Raw genomic sequence first — 14,145 nt, 5'->3', positions numbered from 1 at the left:
AAAATATGAAAAATAGAATTCCTGCCTTTAAGACACTTGGAGTGTATTGACAAACAGACATCTAAACAGACAATTAAAACATAGTAAAGCAAGAGCAATGGTAAAGTTTTGCATAGGTGCTAGGACTTCTGAAAGAAAAGGTTCTGAAAAGAAGAGACTCTAGAATGAAAAACCAGGATTAAACCAAATAGTAAGTAAGACATGCCAGAGATAATTATATAATAGTTCAGAACCTTAATAACAAAATATCTGCAAAAAAATAAAAGCAGTGGGCTTTATGAAGTATAAAATCAAGGAAGATGAATTTGCAGAAACAGGTAGGGGTTGTGCAATAGAGATTCAAATGACTTGGTAAGGAAACCATAACTCATCTTGCAGGTGATGAGAAGCCAGTAAAAATGGTAGTTTTTAAACTTTTTGGAGTCAAGGATTATTTTGAAAATCTGGTTGAAGTTACTGTCTCCCTGTCCAAAGAGAGCAAGCACATCTGCCAAAAACTTTTCATCCCATTTACTGTGAATTATTGTGATTCCCCTAAAACCTGCCCATAGACCCTCTAAAAATACTCATGTTAAGATCTCTTGCACTAAAATATTTAAATCATAAGAGTAATATGTTTGGATTTGTTTTGAACATTCTGGTAGCCATATGGAAAATTGGTTTTTGAAGGGCAAGTTTCTAAGTATGACCATCAGTGAGGACATTATGTAATAATCCAGGTGAATAAAAATGAGCAGCAAACTTATAGTAGTGTATAAAGAAGAAGTGATGGATTCAGGAAATCTCCTTAGGAGGCGTAATTAGCAACACTGGGATTGATTAACAATACAGGGTGATGAAGAAAATGAGTTTGCTTTTGGACATGTTGCCTTTGTGATGTTTTTGGTGCATCCAAGTAAAATGTCCTACAAAAATTTGGCTACACCAATCTTGAGCTGAGGACTCAAGATAAAGATTTGAAAAATGTCAATCTATATGTAATTAAAACCATGAGTAGATGAGCTGATTCAGAGAGATGGTATAAAAGAGATTGGGAAAAGAGTGTGCATACAAAGTACAGTTGAAAGTTAAATAAAAATAAGGTATTAGAAGTTTCTGTTTTATATGGCAATTAAGCCAGACAGTCATTTCAGAATGGGAGAGACACAGACCAGTTAAAATAGGTTGAAGAATGAATGAAAACTATGGAAGCAAAGGTAATGAATGAAGAATATTTAGAGAGTTTGGTTCAAAGAAGAATGAGCGAGAAAAAGCAACAGTCAGATGTTTGAGATAATTATGGGAGGGATTTTGTTTTGTGTTTGTCTTTTTTTTTTAAGGCTGAAAGAGAAATGAGCTTGCTTCTATGCTGTGGGAAATGAGCAATGAGGATGAACAGAATGAATGGTAATGGATAAAATAAATCAAGGTCCAAGAGAGAGATGAGATGAGGGGATCCAAATCATCAACCTAAATGGATGGTCTGAGCCTTACACAGGACAGAGGGTCTCACCCTTCGTGAATTGGAAAGGTGGTGAATACTGGCTGGGCTGAAGATAATTCTGTAGGTGCTGTGTGAGGGGGAGTAGCACATCTTTCTTCCTTAATATATCATTTTTCTAGGTGACCTAAAAAAGAGATAATAGTTTTTTAAAGACTTTGAAAGGAACAGAAGAAAGACAACCAAGAAGCCAAGAAGCCCAAGTTTAAAGTTGGAGACCATTGACTTGTACTCACCAATCCTAGAGTGTCTGACTTTCTCCCGCATTGCTCCAGGTGCACATGTGTAGGAAAATGATGGATTAATACAGAATTAGGGTCTGGTTAGTCACAAATGACAGGAGGATGTAGGTGCATGGGAACTGAGGAGACCACAAGTCCCAGCTGAGTAGGGCAGAACTGGAACGAGCGGAGGCCAGGTACCTGGGAGAAAAAGAAATTGGGATCCATATTTGACTGAAGAGAAAGTGTTAAGAACAGTGAGTTCGTGAAAGAGCCTAAAGGAAGCAAGTTTATTGTCAGAGAACAGAACATTGGATTGAAAGATTGCTGACATGGAGCAATTCTGGGTTATATGTCCTTGGGCAAGAGAAGGTGAAGTAGAAGGGAAGATTTCCAGATTTGAGATCAAGGGCCAAATTAGTGGGTAGATACACAAGAACACGGAAATCATTCAAGGTGATAATGATGCTTGAGTTGAAGAAGAAAACTTTGAGCAAAGTCTTCAAAGGCAGAAAGAAGGAAGGTTAATATTTCTAATCCTGTGTTATCTGAGGTCAAGGAATTAGGCAGCTTCCTTTGGAGAGGATGCACTCTCATATTCTTAGAGGAAAAAAGGGTGCAATATTCTTGGGAAAGGGTTTCAGTGATGACAAGGCAGAGCAGGAAACATTTTGTTTAGACACTGAGAATATTAAGAGAGTGTTTAATATGGAAAAGGAGTTTTAGAAAGCAAAGAGAAAAGGTTTGGGAGTATGAGTAAAACTCTTGTAGTATAAAGGAAAAAAAAAGATTTAACTTTTATTAAGACTGAATTTCCCGGACTTGCCCACATAACCCTTGTTTGCATAGTGCCTATTAACCTCTTACAGAAGTAGTGCTGTGTGGATTACAAGTTTGGGAAACACTGGCAGAGCACTCAAGGATAGCAGGGCTGTGAAGCATTCCTTAATGGAGTTGCTGCCAAGTCACGGTAACTCCAACTCTTAAGGTGTCTGGAGGGCAGTGTTTGCACAGAGATGAGCCAACTTCAAGGCCACCCAATCTGTTGAGTTGCTTTCATGGCCATTTGTCTTTTTGACTCAGCTAAATTGAGAAGTCTGAAATCAGGATCAGTTGTCACTTACTTACATCTCTACCATATTAGGCTTATTACTGAGCATATTAATAAATACAAAATAAGTCTTATTGAAGCTTGCAGTGAGCAAAAAGAAATTTACAACTTAGTTTTTATTTCTTGCTTCTTTCTTTCTGCCTTTGCTGGAGATTTATTTTCCATTTAGGTTTTTAATCTAATTTGAAATACCCAAATATGTTGGATTTCATTGTCAATTTTTAATAATAATGTTTACTTACATCTTTCCATATCTCATGTTTCTACATACTTTCTCCCTTTGAAAATTTGATGAAATGGTCCTAGACAAAGGAAATGCAAAAAGACTATTTGATACTGCAGTTTAGTGAAGTATTTATTCTGATGATTAGAAATAAGCAAAAAATAGTTGGACAGATTTGAGAAGTATGTAGCTAAATCATTTAAAAGTGATGTTGTTCTTTCAAAGTAAAATTTTAAAAATTAATTCAAAGTATAAAATCAATAAAAAAGGTATAAAATGTATATATTTGACCAAAAAATGTCCTATCAGGAAATTACTCTTGAGAATTCTTTAGTTAGCTTATATAATATAGTAAATATGGTTTTGTGTATAGAAGGTAATATGTAACTATTAATATATAATATGTACAAAAATGTGCAGATTTTAATATTAATATTAACTTAATATTAAAAGAATAAAGATGAAAATATAATTTATACTATTTATAGTTACACAAAAGGTAAAGAGTCATGCATATGTGCTTGAATATGCAAAAGCAAAATGCAAATTAGTATGTCATTCTACTGTGGCATATAAAAACAAAGATACAAGGCAGTTGAAAAGTTTAACTTTTGAGCCTTGTACAGTTATGGATTGTACTTGAGTTTGTATTTTTAAAAATATTAATGCTATTTGTTATGCATTTATTAATATTCTGCCATGAGGGCACTTGCCATCAGCTAAATACAAGAAAAAAATAAGGGCACTGATAGAAACTTCCAATCTCTGGATTATCTAATATACTGTCCTCCAATATTATCAGAGCTCATTCTTAGGACAGAGTTCCAACAGTTATTAATGAGCTCTACCTCATTTGATAGGGTGATTTCACAGTATAAGGTAAATCCAGACTGTCTGGATTAGGTATCACTAGTCTCACCATTGCAAGGTGGACACAGAAGTTCAGAAATATATTGTCTTAAAAGTACCCATGTCTTCCCTTCCTGAAGACCCAGTGCCTATGAGAACCCTGGGGAGTCACACAGATTAGGAATCTTAACTTCCATTGTTGAGACTTACCTTGACCTGCAGGCCTTTAAGCTCAAGTTTGGTTGACTTGGAGAACTGTGTTTGATAAACCTCTGTATAATCATGGAAACCCTCTCATCCCCTGGATCCAGAAGTAAGGCGAGCCCACTGTGTTGGACTCCTGCTTTTCTTCCACTCACTTCCCTATTGTAGTTTTAGTGAAAATGTTTGCTTATAAACTTTCCTCCAGTCAGGCTGAGAATAAAAGCAGATTCTGCCTACACTTAATCTTCCCATGTATATAAGGGAAAAAGATGACGGAAGACTTGTCGTTAAAGGCTACAAAAACAAAAACACTATATGACAAAGGCTTTAGAAAACTTTTATTTCTACTTTGAGGAAGGATGTCTGATTTTAAGTTGAAAAGTTCATAGTCATGTCCCCAGTAGTATATGGTTCACATTTCACAATTCAACATTATTAGAGGATTCAATGACCATTTTTAATTATTTAGGCTTCAAGGAGACAACCTGGCAGAAAGGACGGAGGAGACTTCACAAGCACTTCATTCTCCAGATGAAATAGTCCCAGATTCTTTGGGTAAGTTTTAAATCCAACAATACTGACTGTATTTGAATGGCACCTGAAGATTAAAAAACAAAGAAAGAAAGAAATGAAACCAAACATCTTGCCCTGCTCCAGATCATCCAGATCATGGTAACGGTCAGTCATATATCCACCACTCCCTCGGGCTGTGTATGTCAGAAGGTTAAGGGCAAAGGAGAAAAGCAAACAAGATGTGTGGATTCTGAGGAACAGCCTCCTCATGTCTGTGCCTGATTTAGGTACAAACTGGTCAATTATATGTTGGCTCCCCCCCAAATTTTGTCACTACTTCCAACTTGTTTTTGTAACTTACATTGCCTTCTCCCATTTTCACATTATAGATCCCTTCAGACTTTCCCAGCAGAAATGTCAACACCATACTTGGTTTTCCTCCCTCTTTCTCAGCCCTATATTAAATTGGTCTCAAATCGTGGCAGTGAATTTCCTCCCCAAACCGGCCTCCTCTTCATTTTCCCTGACACTACCTCCTCTGTGCTTTTGTCCTTTTTCTCTGCCTACTGGAACAAGCCTGTAAATGGGACTCCTTGTACTATCTTACCTCTTTTTAGTTTATTACCTTTCTAAAAGTAAAGCTGCTTCTTTTATCCCATTTTCTATAGGACACAATTCAAACTCCTTAACACAGCATATTAAGGGGTGCCTGGGTGGCTCAGTGGGTTAAGCATCTGCCTTCGGCTTGGGTCATGATCCTGGAGTCCCAAGATCGAGCCCCCTGTAGGGCTTCCTGCTCAGTGGGGAGTCTGCTTCTCCCCCTTGCATGCCTTCCCCTGCTTATGCTTTCTCTCTCTCTAATAAATAAAATCTTAAAAAGACACATAGCACATTAAGTTCATGTCAGGGGACTTCAAAATGTTTCCTGCATAAATAAAAAAGTACGTATAGTGCCATGACAATGGCATCTAAGATATATCACCACTTCGTCATTCAGTGTTCTGGCTAGATGCGGTCAGTACATCCAGTTGGGATAATTAGAGAAGAAGCTATGGGAAAATATTTTCCTTACATTTGGATAGAGAAGGACATATTAAAGAAGGTGAAAAAAATCCCAAAACATAACAAAAAAATTTAACTTAAATTTAGAGTGTTAAAAACTCCTGTTCATCAAAAGATGCCAGAAATAGGTGAATCAGTAAGCCACAAAATAGCAAAATACATTTGCAATATATTTGTCACTGATTAAAGATGAATATTTAGAATACATAAACAACATACAATTTAATAAAGGTCAACAAGCCAATAGAAAAATAAGCAAGAGATATGAACAGATATTTCACAGAAGAGGAAACACAAATGGCCAAAGAACATACAAAAAATGCTTAACTACTATAGTAATCAAAGAAAAGCAAATTAAGACCCTAGGGGAATGTTATTTTACAAGCTTTGGTTCGGTATTAATTAGGAAATCAAACAAAAGTGCTGGTGAAGACAGAGATGAAAGGAAACTCATACACCCTAGGTGGGGCATAAACAATTTTGGAAACAGTTTTCCATTATTTTAAAGTCTTGAATAGTCACATAACTTAAAGCTCAGAAACTCCACATCTGGGTAAATATCTTAGAGAAACAAGTCTCAGGTACCATGAAATGTGAACAACCTTTGTTGATATGCTGGTGGACAGGAAAATGGATACACTGTGGAATTGTCCCCTTATAGAAAACTGCATTTCAAATACACATAGGATGGTTGAAATCAGAGGTGTGCTGGTAAAAGTTAACAACTCTTTCTTTGAAAAAGAAAGCCCTGATTTGTAGAGATTGATGTTTTCCATGATGTAAATACTACCACTGTGGCTGATTTAAAGCAACTGATCTGAAAATGCCAGTGGGTCTCTCAATCTGTATGAGCAAGTTACCGCTCACAACTGAATGAGTCTTAAAAGCATAATACTGATTGAACAAAAGCAAGTCGTAGAACACCATTTTTATAAAGCTCAACCTAGCAAATCTAAATAATATATTCTTTAGGAAAATATACATAAATGATAAAATTATATTTAAAGAAGGGAATGGAAGACTCAAAATGGTGGTTATCCTCAGGGGATGGGGAAGCAAGGAGATGGGATAAGGCAGGTGCTCACAGGTATATGCAGGTTACTGGAAATGTTCTAATTCTTAGGGGGTGGTTTGAGGCTGTTTACCATTGTGCTTTGTAACTAAATATACTATATATATTTTTACTATATATACATATATGTACATATATGTATATATACATAAAATATATATATATATTTTATACAGTTGACCCTTGACCAACGTGGGAGTTAGGAGTGCCAACCCCTCGCACACTTGAAAATCCAAGTATAGGGCGCCTGGGTGGCTCAGTTGGTTAAGCGACTGCCTTCGGCTCAGGTCATGATCCCGGAGTCCCGGGATCGAGTCCCGCATCGGGCTCCCTGCTCGGCGGGGAGTCTGCTTCTCCCTCTGACCCTCCCCCACTCATGTACTCTCTCTCTCATTCTCGCTCTCTCAAAATAAATAAATAAATCTTTAAAAAAAAAAAATCCAAGTATAATTTTTGACTCACCAAAAACTTAACTGCTAATAGCCTACTGTTGACCAGAAGCCTTACCAATAATATAAATAGTTGATTAACACATATTTTATATATGTACTATATACTGTATTCTTACAATAAAGTAAGTTAGAGAAAAGAAAATGTTATTAAGAAAATCATAAGGAAAATATATTTATAGTACTGCACTGTATTTATTGAAAGAAATCCATGTGTAAGAGGACCCATGCAGTTGAAACTCGTGTTGTTCAAGGGTCAACTATATATACTTTTTTACATGTCAAATATTAACAACACTAAACATTAAAAAACAAAGTGTTGGTGCGCCTGGGTGGCTCAGTCGGTTAAGCGTCTGCCTTCTGCTCAGGTCATGATCTCCGGGTCCTGGGATCGAGCCCCGCGTCAGGATCCCTGCTCTGTGGGGAGTCTGCTTGTCCCTCTCCTCCCAGCTTGTGCTCCCTCTTGCTATTTCTGTCGCTATCTCTGACTCTCTCTCTTAAATAAATAAAATTTTAACAAAACAAAACAAGGTGTTGTGGGAACATAAGCCAGTGCCAGTGTAGCACAAGACAAGAAATGATAATAGTTTCTTTATACTGAAATCTCTTGTAGTACTAATGAGATGATACGCTCCCATGGTAGACCTTTAACGTTGACAATGACAGTTGAACCATGTGGCCCTAGCGACACGGAGAACCCAGGTTGGCCATTCCTTGACATCCTAGGTTTGGCGTCAACCTGGCTTCTCTTCATTGATGGTCTTGCATGTGTACCTTTACTTAAGCCATTCTTCCTTGATTCATAGTGAATTCTTTCTCCTCCCCTCTGCCCATTCGGATTCTATGCTCTAAGATCATGTCAAGTCTCCCTGGTGTCCAACCTGCACCAGTTTTCTTTTTCCTTTTTCCCTAATAGTTTTTGAATTACTTCTTGTGTGTTGTTCTCGCTCCATTGGATTATATGCTTCTTGAGGCTTTCTTGTGTTCCCCATCATGCCTGGTATAAAACTAGACAAAAAGCAGACATTGTTTAATTACTGGCCCATTACTATTTTTTAATTTTGTCAAAACCACTGGAATCCACTAATCCACCAAGGAGATATATATCCTTCAGCAATCACATTTGCATAATAACTGAGTATTGTAGGGATTTAAATTTTTTGGAAAATTTTAACAATGCATCATCACTAATACGTGGTTGATTATACTTCATTGCATCCACTGGGCTGGGGCGGGGGGGGGGGGGAATATTCATTAAGCTCCTTTCTTGAACTGCTTATATCCTGAATTCTTTACTTTCAAATTTTAGTAAACTGAATCAGCAAATTACAAAATATGTTTCTGATTCAATACACTCTTTTCCACTTAAGTTAGATCACTAGATTCAGTAATTAAATATTTTTTGGCATTATCCGAATGTGCGGATGTGAATTTTATGTCAACTGTGCATCCACATTGAGTTTGGCTCAATAAACATACATATTTCTATGAATAGGTGTAACTTTCTGCAAAAAAAAACTGTTGTGACATAAACAGCAAAGGTAAAACTAATGAGAGAAAGAAGTTGGATATCGCTAAACATTGTGATAAACCCTACAGATTTCTAGGTTCCTACCTGTGTGCCCAGTCAACTGCATTGGCTAAGTTTCTCAGCCCAGTGCTGCCAGATACTGTTAGATTTTGACAAAATCACTTTGTCTTTCTGTGTTTTGGTTTCTTCTTTAAAATGAAAAGACAAGATAAATTCTAATATTTGAGAAATTTAAATACTCATTTCCACCTCCATGTGATTGAAAAAAGCTCAAAGAGTTTATTGCTTGAATTTTGAAAATCATTTATACTTTTTAAGTACAGTAAGTATACTGTTATAAAGAAATTGTTCTGGAATAGAGTAAAATAGCTTACACATATGCACCCACCAATTATTGCTAATAAGCAATGCACTCAGAACACTTAAAAAATGGAATGTACTCCTCCAGGCATTAAACACGAAGATTTTATTTTCATGATGTCTATTGTCCCTACTGGTATATTAGACTGATATTCTGGCACTAGATTTGGACTATTTAGAAGCGTTCTTTCAATTTAACAACTTTTAATATGGATATGTAAATTTGCCAATATTTTGGCAGCACTTCACCATTGTCCTTCTACACTAAGTTGAATGGACCTCACTATATTGTAGATCTCACTGGATATGGCACAAATAGCCGGGAAGAATTCAACCAAGACAAGAACAGAACAGAATGTAAAACCATAAAAAGTTACCACTACCTTCCCTTTATAAATGTTCATTTTTCTTAAAAAATTAATATTGTAAAGGTGTTCAAGTATATTCCAAGAGAGAAAGAGTCATAGAAAATTATTTTGGTCAACTTGTTTTGAAAGCATCAAGTTGAATGCCTGGCATACAATTGAATTAAATGATTATACAAATACACAAGTAAATGGATGAATGAATTGATTAGTACATACATGCATTAAAAATCAAACAGAATGACAGGAGTGCCTGGGTGGCTCAGTCATTTAAGCATCTGACTTCAGCTCAGGTCGTGATCTCTGGTTCTTGGGATAGGGTCCTGGGATTGAGCCCCCCCCCACACCCAGAGTCAGCTCGGTGCTCAGCAGGAAGTGTCTGCTGTCTGTTTCTCCCTCTCCCTCTCCTTCTGCCCCTCCCCCTGCTCATGCTCTCTCTCTCAAATAAATAAATAAAATCTATTAAAAAGAAAAATCAAACAGAATAACAGTACTTTTTAAAATCATTAACTGGGGGTGCCTGAGTGGCTCAGTTGGTTAAGCAAGCATCTGACCAGCTCAGGTCCTGGCATCGAGCCCCTCATGGGGCTCCCCGATCATCAGGGAGTCTGCTTGACCCTCTCCTTCCGCCTCTGCCTCTCTTCCTGCTTGTGCTCTTTCTGTCTCTCTCAAATAAGTAAATAAAATCTTTAAAAATAAATAAAATCATTAACTCTCTGAGAAAAACTTGAGAATAGTGAGTATTTCTAACTTAAAAAATCAACAAATCTACAACAGGGTTGGTTTTCTTCTTCTGTATATGTAATTTGCTTTGTAATGTAGAATAGAACATTTTAATATTATTTATTAAGTCAATATTTTACTTAATTTTAATACATAAGTGAAACAAAAAATAGTGAATACTAAAATTACACTAATATTTGCTCACAGTTATATAGAATATAATTCAGCCTTGCAGGACTTAAATTATGCTAATTCATACATTCTAATTTAAAGAATCAATGTATTGTCACCCTTACAACTGGGTGTTAGTAGGTAGGGGTTCAAGTATTCTTCATAAATGGATTAATATTTTTGAGCTTGTGTAATTCTCATCATCTATCCTGATTTTATCAACAAAAATTTGCTTCTTTTGGCTGTCATTGTTTTGTTTGGAAGGGTGGTAGGTAACATTTTAAAATTTATCTATGGCTCAAGAAAGTATGTTGTTCTTCCAAAGTTAGTTTTATGTTGGAAAGAATTCTGTGTTCTAAAAATATCTACATTTACATCTAGATAAACAGTGTGCCCTGGGATTTAGTAATTTTTCCTTTGAATGTAAAACTCTGAATTATTAGAGACAGAGCTCCACGGTTCAAAAGCTATGATTATGGATTTGCGCTAAGCTTTCCACTGTCTCTCTAGTCTTAGGTGACCATTAAGCTTTTGAAGGATTTAATGCTTTTATTTTCTTCCCAGAGTGCACATTTTACGCAGTGGAAAAAATCTACCTCCATATGTATGTGAATCTGAAGGAAGTTCTTCTTGAGGGATTCATATGGCTCTTTCAAATATTAATAAATATAAGAAATCAATTTTAAAAGTTTCCAGTGGTTTAAAATACTTTCCTCTTAACTGATTTTTGGAATTCGAATAGAAGGTTATTAAAACACAGACTTTTTCTAATGTTCCATATATCTATCCTTATTGCAGAATTATTTATAACCCTTAGAAATCCTTGTTGTTGTAATTAATGTAACTCAGTAGATGTAAGGAAAGGGTTGCCATCATTTTATTCACATATTAGAAAGTCAATACTCACCCACTCCTCAAATCTAGTCAAGCTAGGTAATCAGGACGTCCCACTTGATACTTAAAATGGAAAACCCACTACCATTTCATGGGATACACCTTTCTCTAAACTTTTCAGAATTTGCCATTCCATTTAATAGAGAGAACACAAATTGGTGCTTAAATTGTGTAGCCAAAAAAAAAAAAAAAAAAAAAAAAGAAAGAAAAGGAGACAGTGGAGAAATAAAACAAATATAAAATTACAAGCCAGAAAATGGACGTTAATAAAAGTTCCAACAGTTAGCTAAATCATGCCAAAAACAGGCTTGCTCTGACAAACGTAACTGCAGCTGTCACACATTTTTTATTTCATCGAGTCCTTCTCAATTAGAAATACTTAACATTTTTCATATGTTGTCTTTAAATTAAATAAACAGCATTCTACCGTTTATTTTAACTCACAAACACTATTTTTCAAGAACCAGTTTGGTCACTTTCATATCCTTCTCATAATAGGTTTACATATCACAGAGTTAGTAAGCAATATTTGACAACAATTTATTCATTCTTTTTGTAAAAATAGATTCTTTAGCCGGGACTGAAGAAGCACTAATGGAAGAGGGTGAAGAATTTGAGAAAGCATCTAAATTAACAGGACCTGTAAGTACATTCATTTACTTGCTTTTTTCTTAATTCCTAAAACTAATGTATATTACCAATAGGAAATTCTAAAAGAAATAGGAAATAATATTCTTTAAATTAAAAAATATTTTCAAATGTGCATTCAGTATATCCCTACACCATCATGCTGAGTGCTTGATTACAGGTATACAGCAAAGCGGGACTAAGCTCATTCAGCAATTGGGGCAGAAGACTTTTTTTTAAAGATTTTATTTATTTCAGACCCAGAGAGAGAGAGAGAGAGAGCACAAGCAGGGGGAGGGGCAGAGGGAGGAGCAGACTCCCCGCTGAGCAGGGAGCCCGATGCTGGACTCGATGCCAGGACCCTGGGATCATGACCTGAGCTGAAGGCAGATGCTCAACCGACTGAGCCACCCAGGCGCCCCGGGGGCAGATGATTTGAATGAGTTAGAAAAAGCTATGTTCTGCTATTATTAACTGCTGGCTTGTGCACATGAATATTCTAAAAGATTATGAGCTGCCATTCTAAACTTCATTAACTATACACATCTTGATAAAAATGAAATGTTTTGCATATCCTGAAAGTTTACATATAACTTAAGCTTGCTGTTAATTGGTTGTGAAGTCCTTGCGCTCCTTTTGTTAAACTAGTTCTCTTCAATAGAGTGGATTGAGAAAAAAAACCATTAGGTTTAAGATTTTCGATGAAATTTGTTAAAAGAATAAACAGAAAAAATAAAATCTACCTGTGAATTCTAAGTGTAAAGTCTATAATTTGAGTTGCTATAAAAATGACTACGCAGTCTTGCATTACCTTAAATTTAATATTTAAACTGGGTTTATATACAACAATAGTCTCTGTATTAGCTTGCTTGGGCTGCTATAACAAAGCACCACAGACTGGGTGGCTTACACAACAGAAATTTATTTCTCCCAGTTCTGGAGGCAAAAGTCTGAGATCCAAGTATTAGGATTTGTTTCTTCTGAGGCCTCTCTCCTTCCTCTTAAGTCATCTTCAGATGTTAAAAGCTGTTAGCATCTCTCATCTGAGACTCTTTTTCAGCCCAAACACAATTTGTTCTTTCAACAAATTCTTACATTGTGTAGTTTTCAAAGACTTCAGTACCTCTGATACTTTCTCTGAGCATATTCTTGTTTGCCAAGTCCCCTGTAAAGTGTGGGTTCTGCCACAACCAAGCCCAGGGTTCTGGATAATGTTCCCACATCAGAGAGTATCATGGGGTATGCACTTGATCAAATATAAATTATCTTTGGATTATAATCTGGGATTTTACTAGCTTTTTTAAAGGAACTTTCTGACATTTATAAAATTCAGTATGTTTTGACAATCTCATGATGATAAAAGCATGTCATCATTCAGGTTGTGAGAATGTCTCATTCATTACTTTTTGCAAACCTTTTTTTATTCCTCTGTGAATTTCACCAAAATCCTTGTATCTCCCTCATATATAAAAGAATCCTACTAGATTCTTTTCCTAATCACTTTCTAAAATCAAGATAGATCCTGTCCATAGTATTTTCCTTGCTTAATAATACCTAATAACCCAAAAAGGGGAAGAAAACTTCTCAGTGATTTCAAGCTGTGAAAGATTTTTACTTACTTTTCTCAGTGTTTACATAGTGCTTTCCTAACACAAAAATTTGTTCTAAGCCAATTTTACTTGTTTTCACTTATCATCATTAGATTTTGGGTTCTTAAAAATTCTACAATTCTATTTAATGTCAAAATAACTATTTAATTCTTTTTGGAAGCATGCAGAATATAAACAATACATGGAGAAATAAATTAATATCAGGACCCTGAACATAATTTCTAAACAATAGCTACTTTTTTTTTTTTTTTTAAATTTTTTTATTCTTATGTTAATCCCCTTACATTACAACATTAGTTTTAGATGAAGTGTTCCATGATTCATTGTTTGTGCACAACACCCAGTGCTCCATGCAGAATGTGCCCTCCTAAATACCCACCACCAGGCTAACCCATCCTCCCACCCCCCTCCCCTCTAGAACCCTGTTTGTTTTTCAGAGTCCATCGTCTCTCATGGTTCGTCTACCCCTCCGATTTCCCCCGCTTCATTCTTCCCCTCCTGCTACCTTCTTCTTCTTCTTCTTCTTTTTTTTTTCTTAACATATATTGCATTATTTGTTTCAGAGGTACAGATCTGAGATTCAACAGTCTTGCACAATTCACAGCGCTTACCAGAGCACATACACTCCCCAGTGTCTATCACCCAGTCACCCCATCCCTCCCACCCCACCCCCCACTCCA

General features: G+C 36.1%; 1 protein-coding gene across 1 annotated transcript in view; it reads left to right on the top strand.

Annotated features, from left to right (window-relative positions):
• LOC135364024 (uncharacterized protein C8orf34-like) overlaps window positions 1-14,145 on the top strand; it is a 111,388-nt gene that overhangs the window by 37,514 nt on the left and 59,729 nt on the right. Inside the window, exons 4-5 of the mRNA XM_064587501.1 lie at window positions 4,558-4,643; window positions 11,794-11,870. Coding sequence (XP_064443571.1) covers window positions 4,558-4,643; window positions 11,794-11,870 — 163 coding nt within the window. The remainder of the gene's footprint in view (window positions 1-4,557; window positions 4,644-11,793; window positions 11,871-14,145) is intronic.

This window comes from Mirounga angustirostris, unplaced genomic scaffold (assembly GCF_029215605.1).
Source record: "Mirounga angustirostris isolate CCGP_5_RB_7025 unplaced genomic scaffold, mMirAng1.0.hap1 SCAF_4, whole genome shotgun sequence".
NCBI classification, from domain to species: domain Eukaryota; kingdom Metazoa; phylum Chordata; class Mammalia; order Carnivora; family Phocidae; genus Mirounga; species Mirounga angustirostris.
Note: the sequence above shows the minus strand (reverse complement) of the source record. Positions and strands in the feature narration are given on the sequence as shown.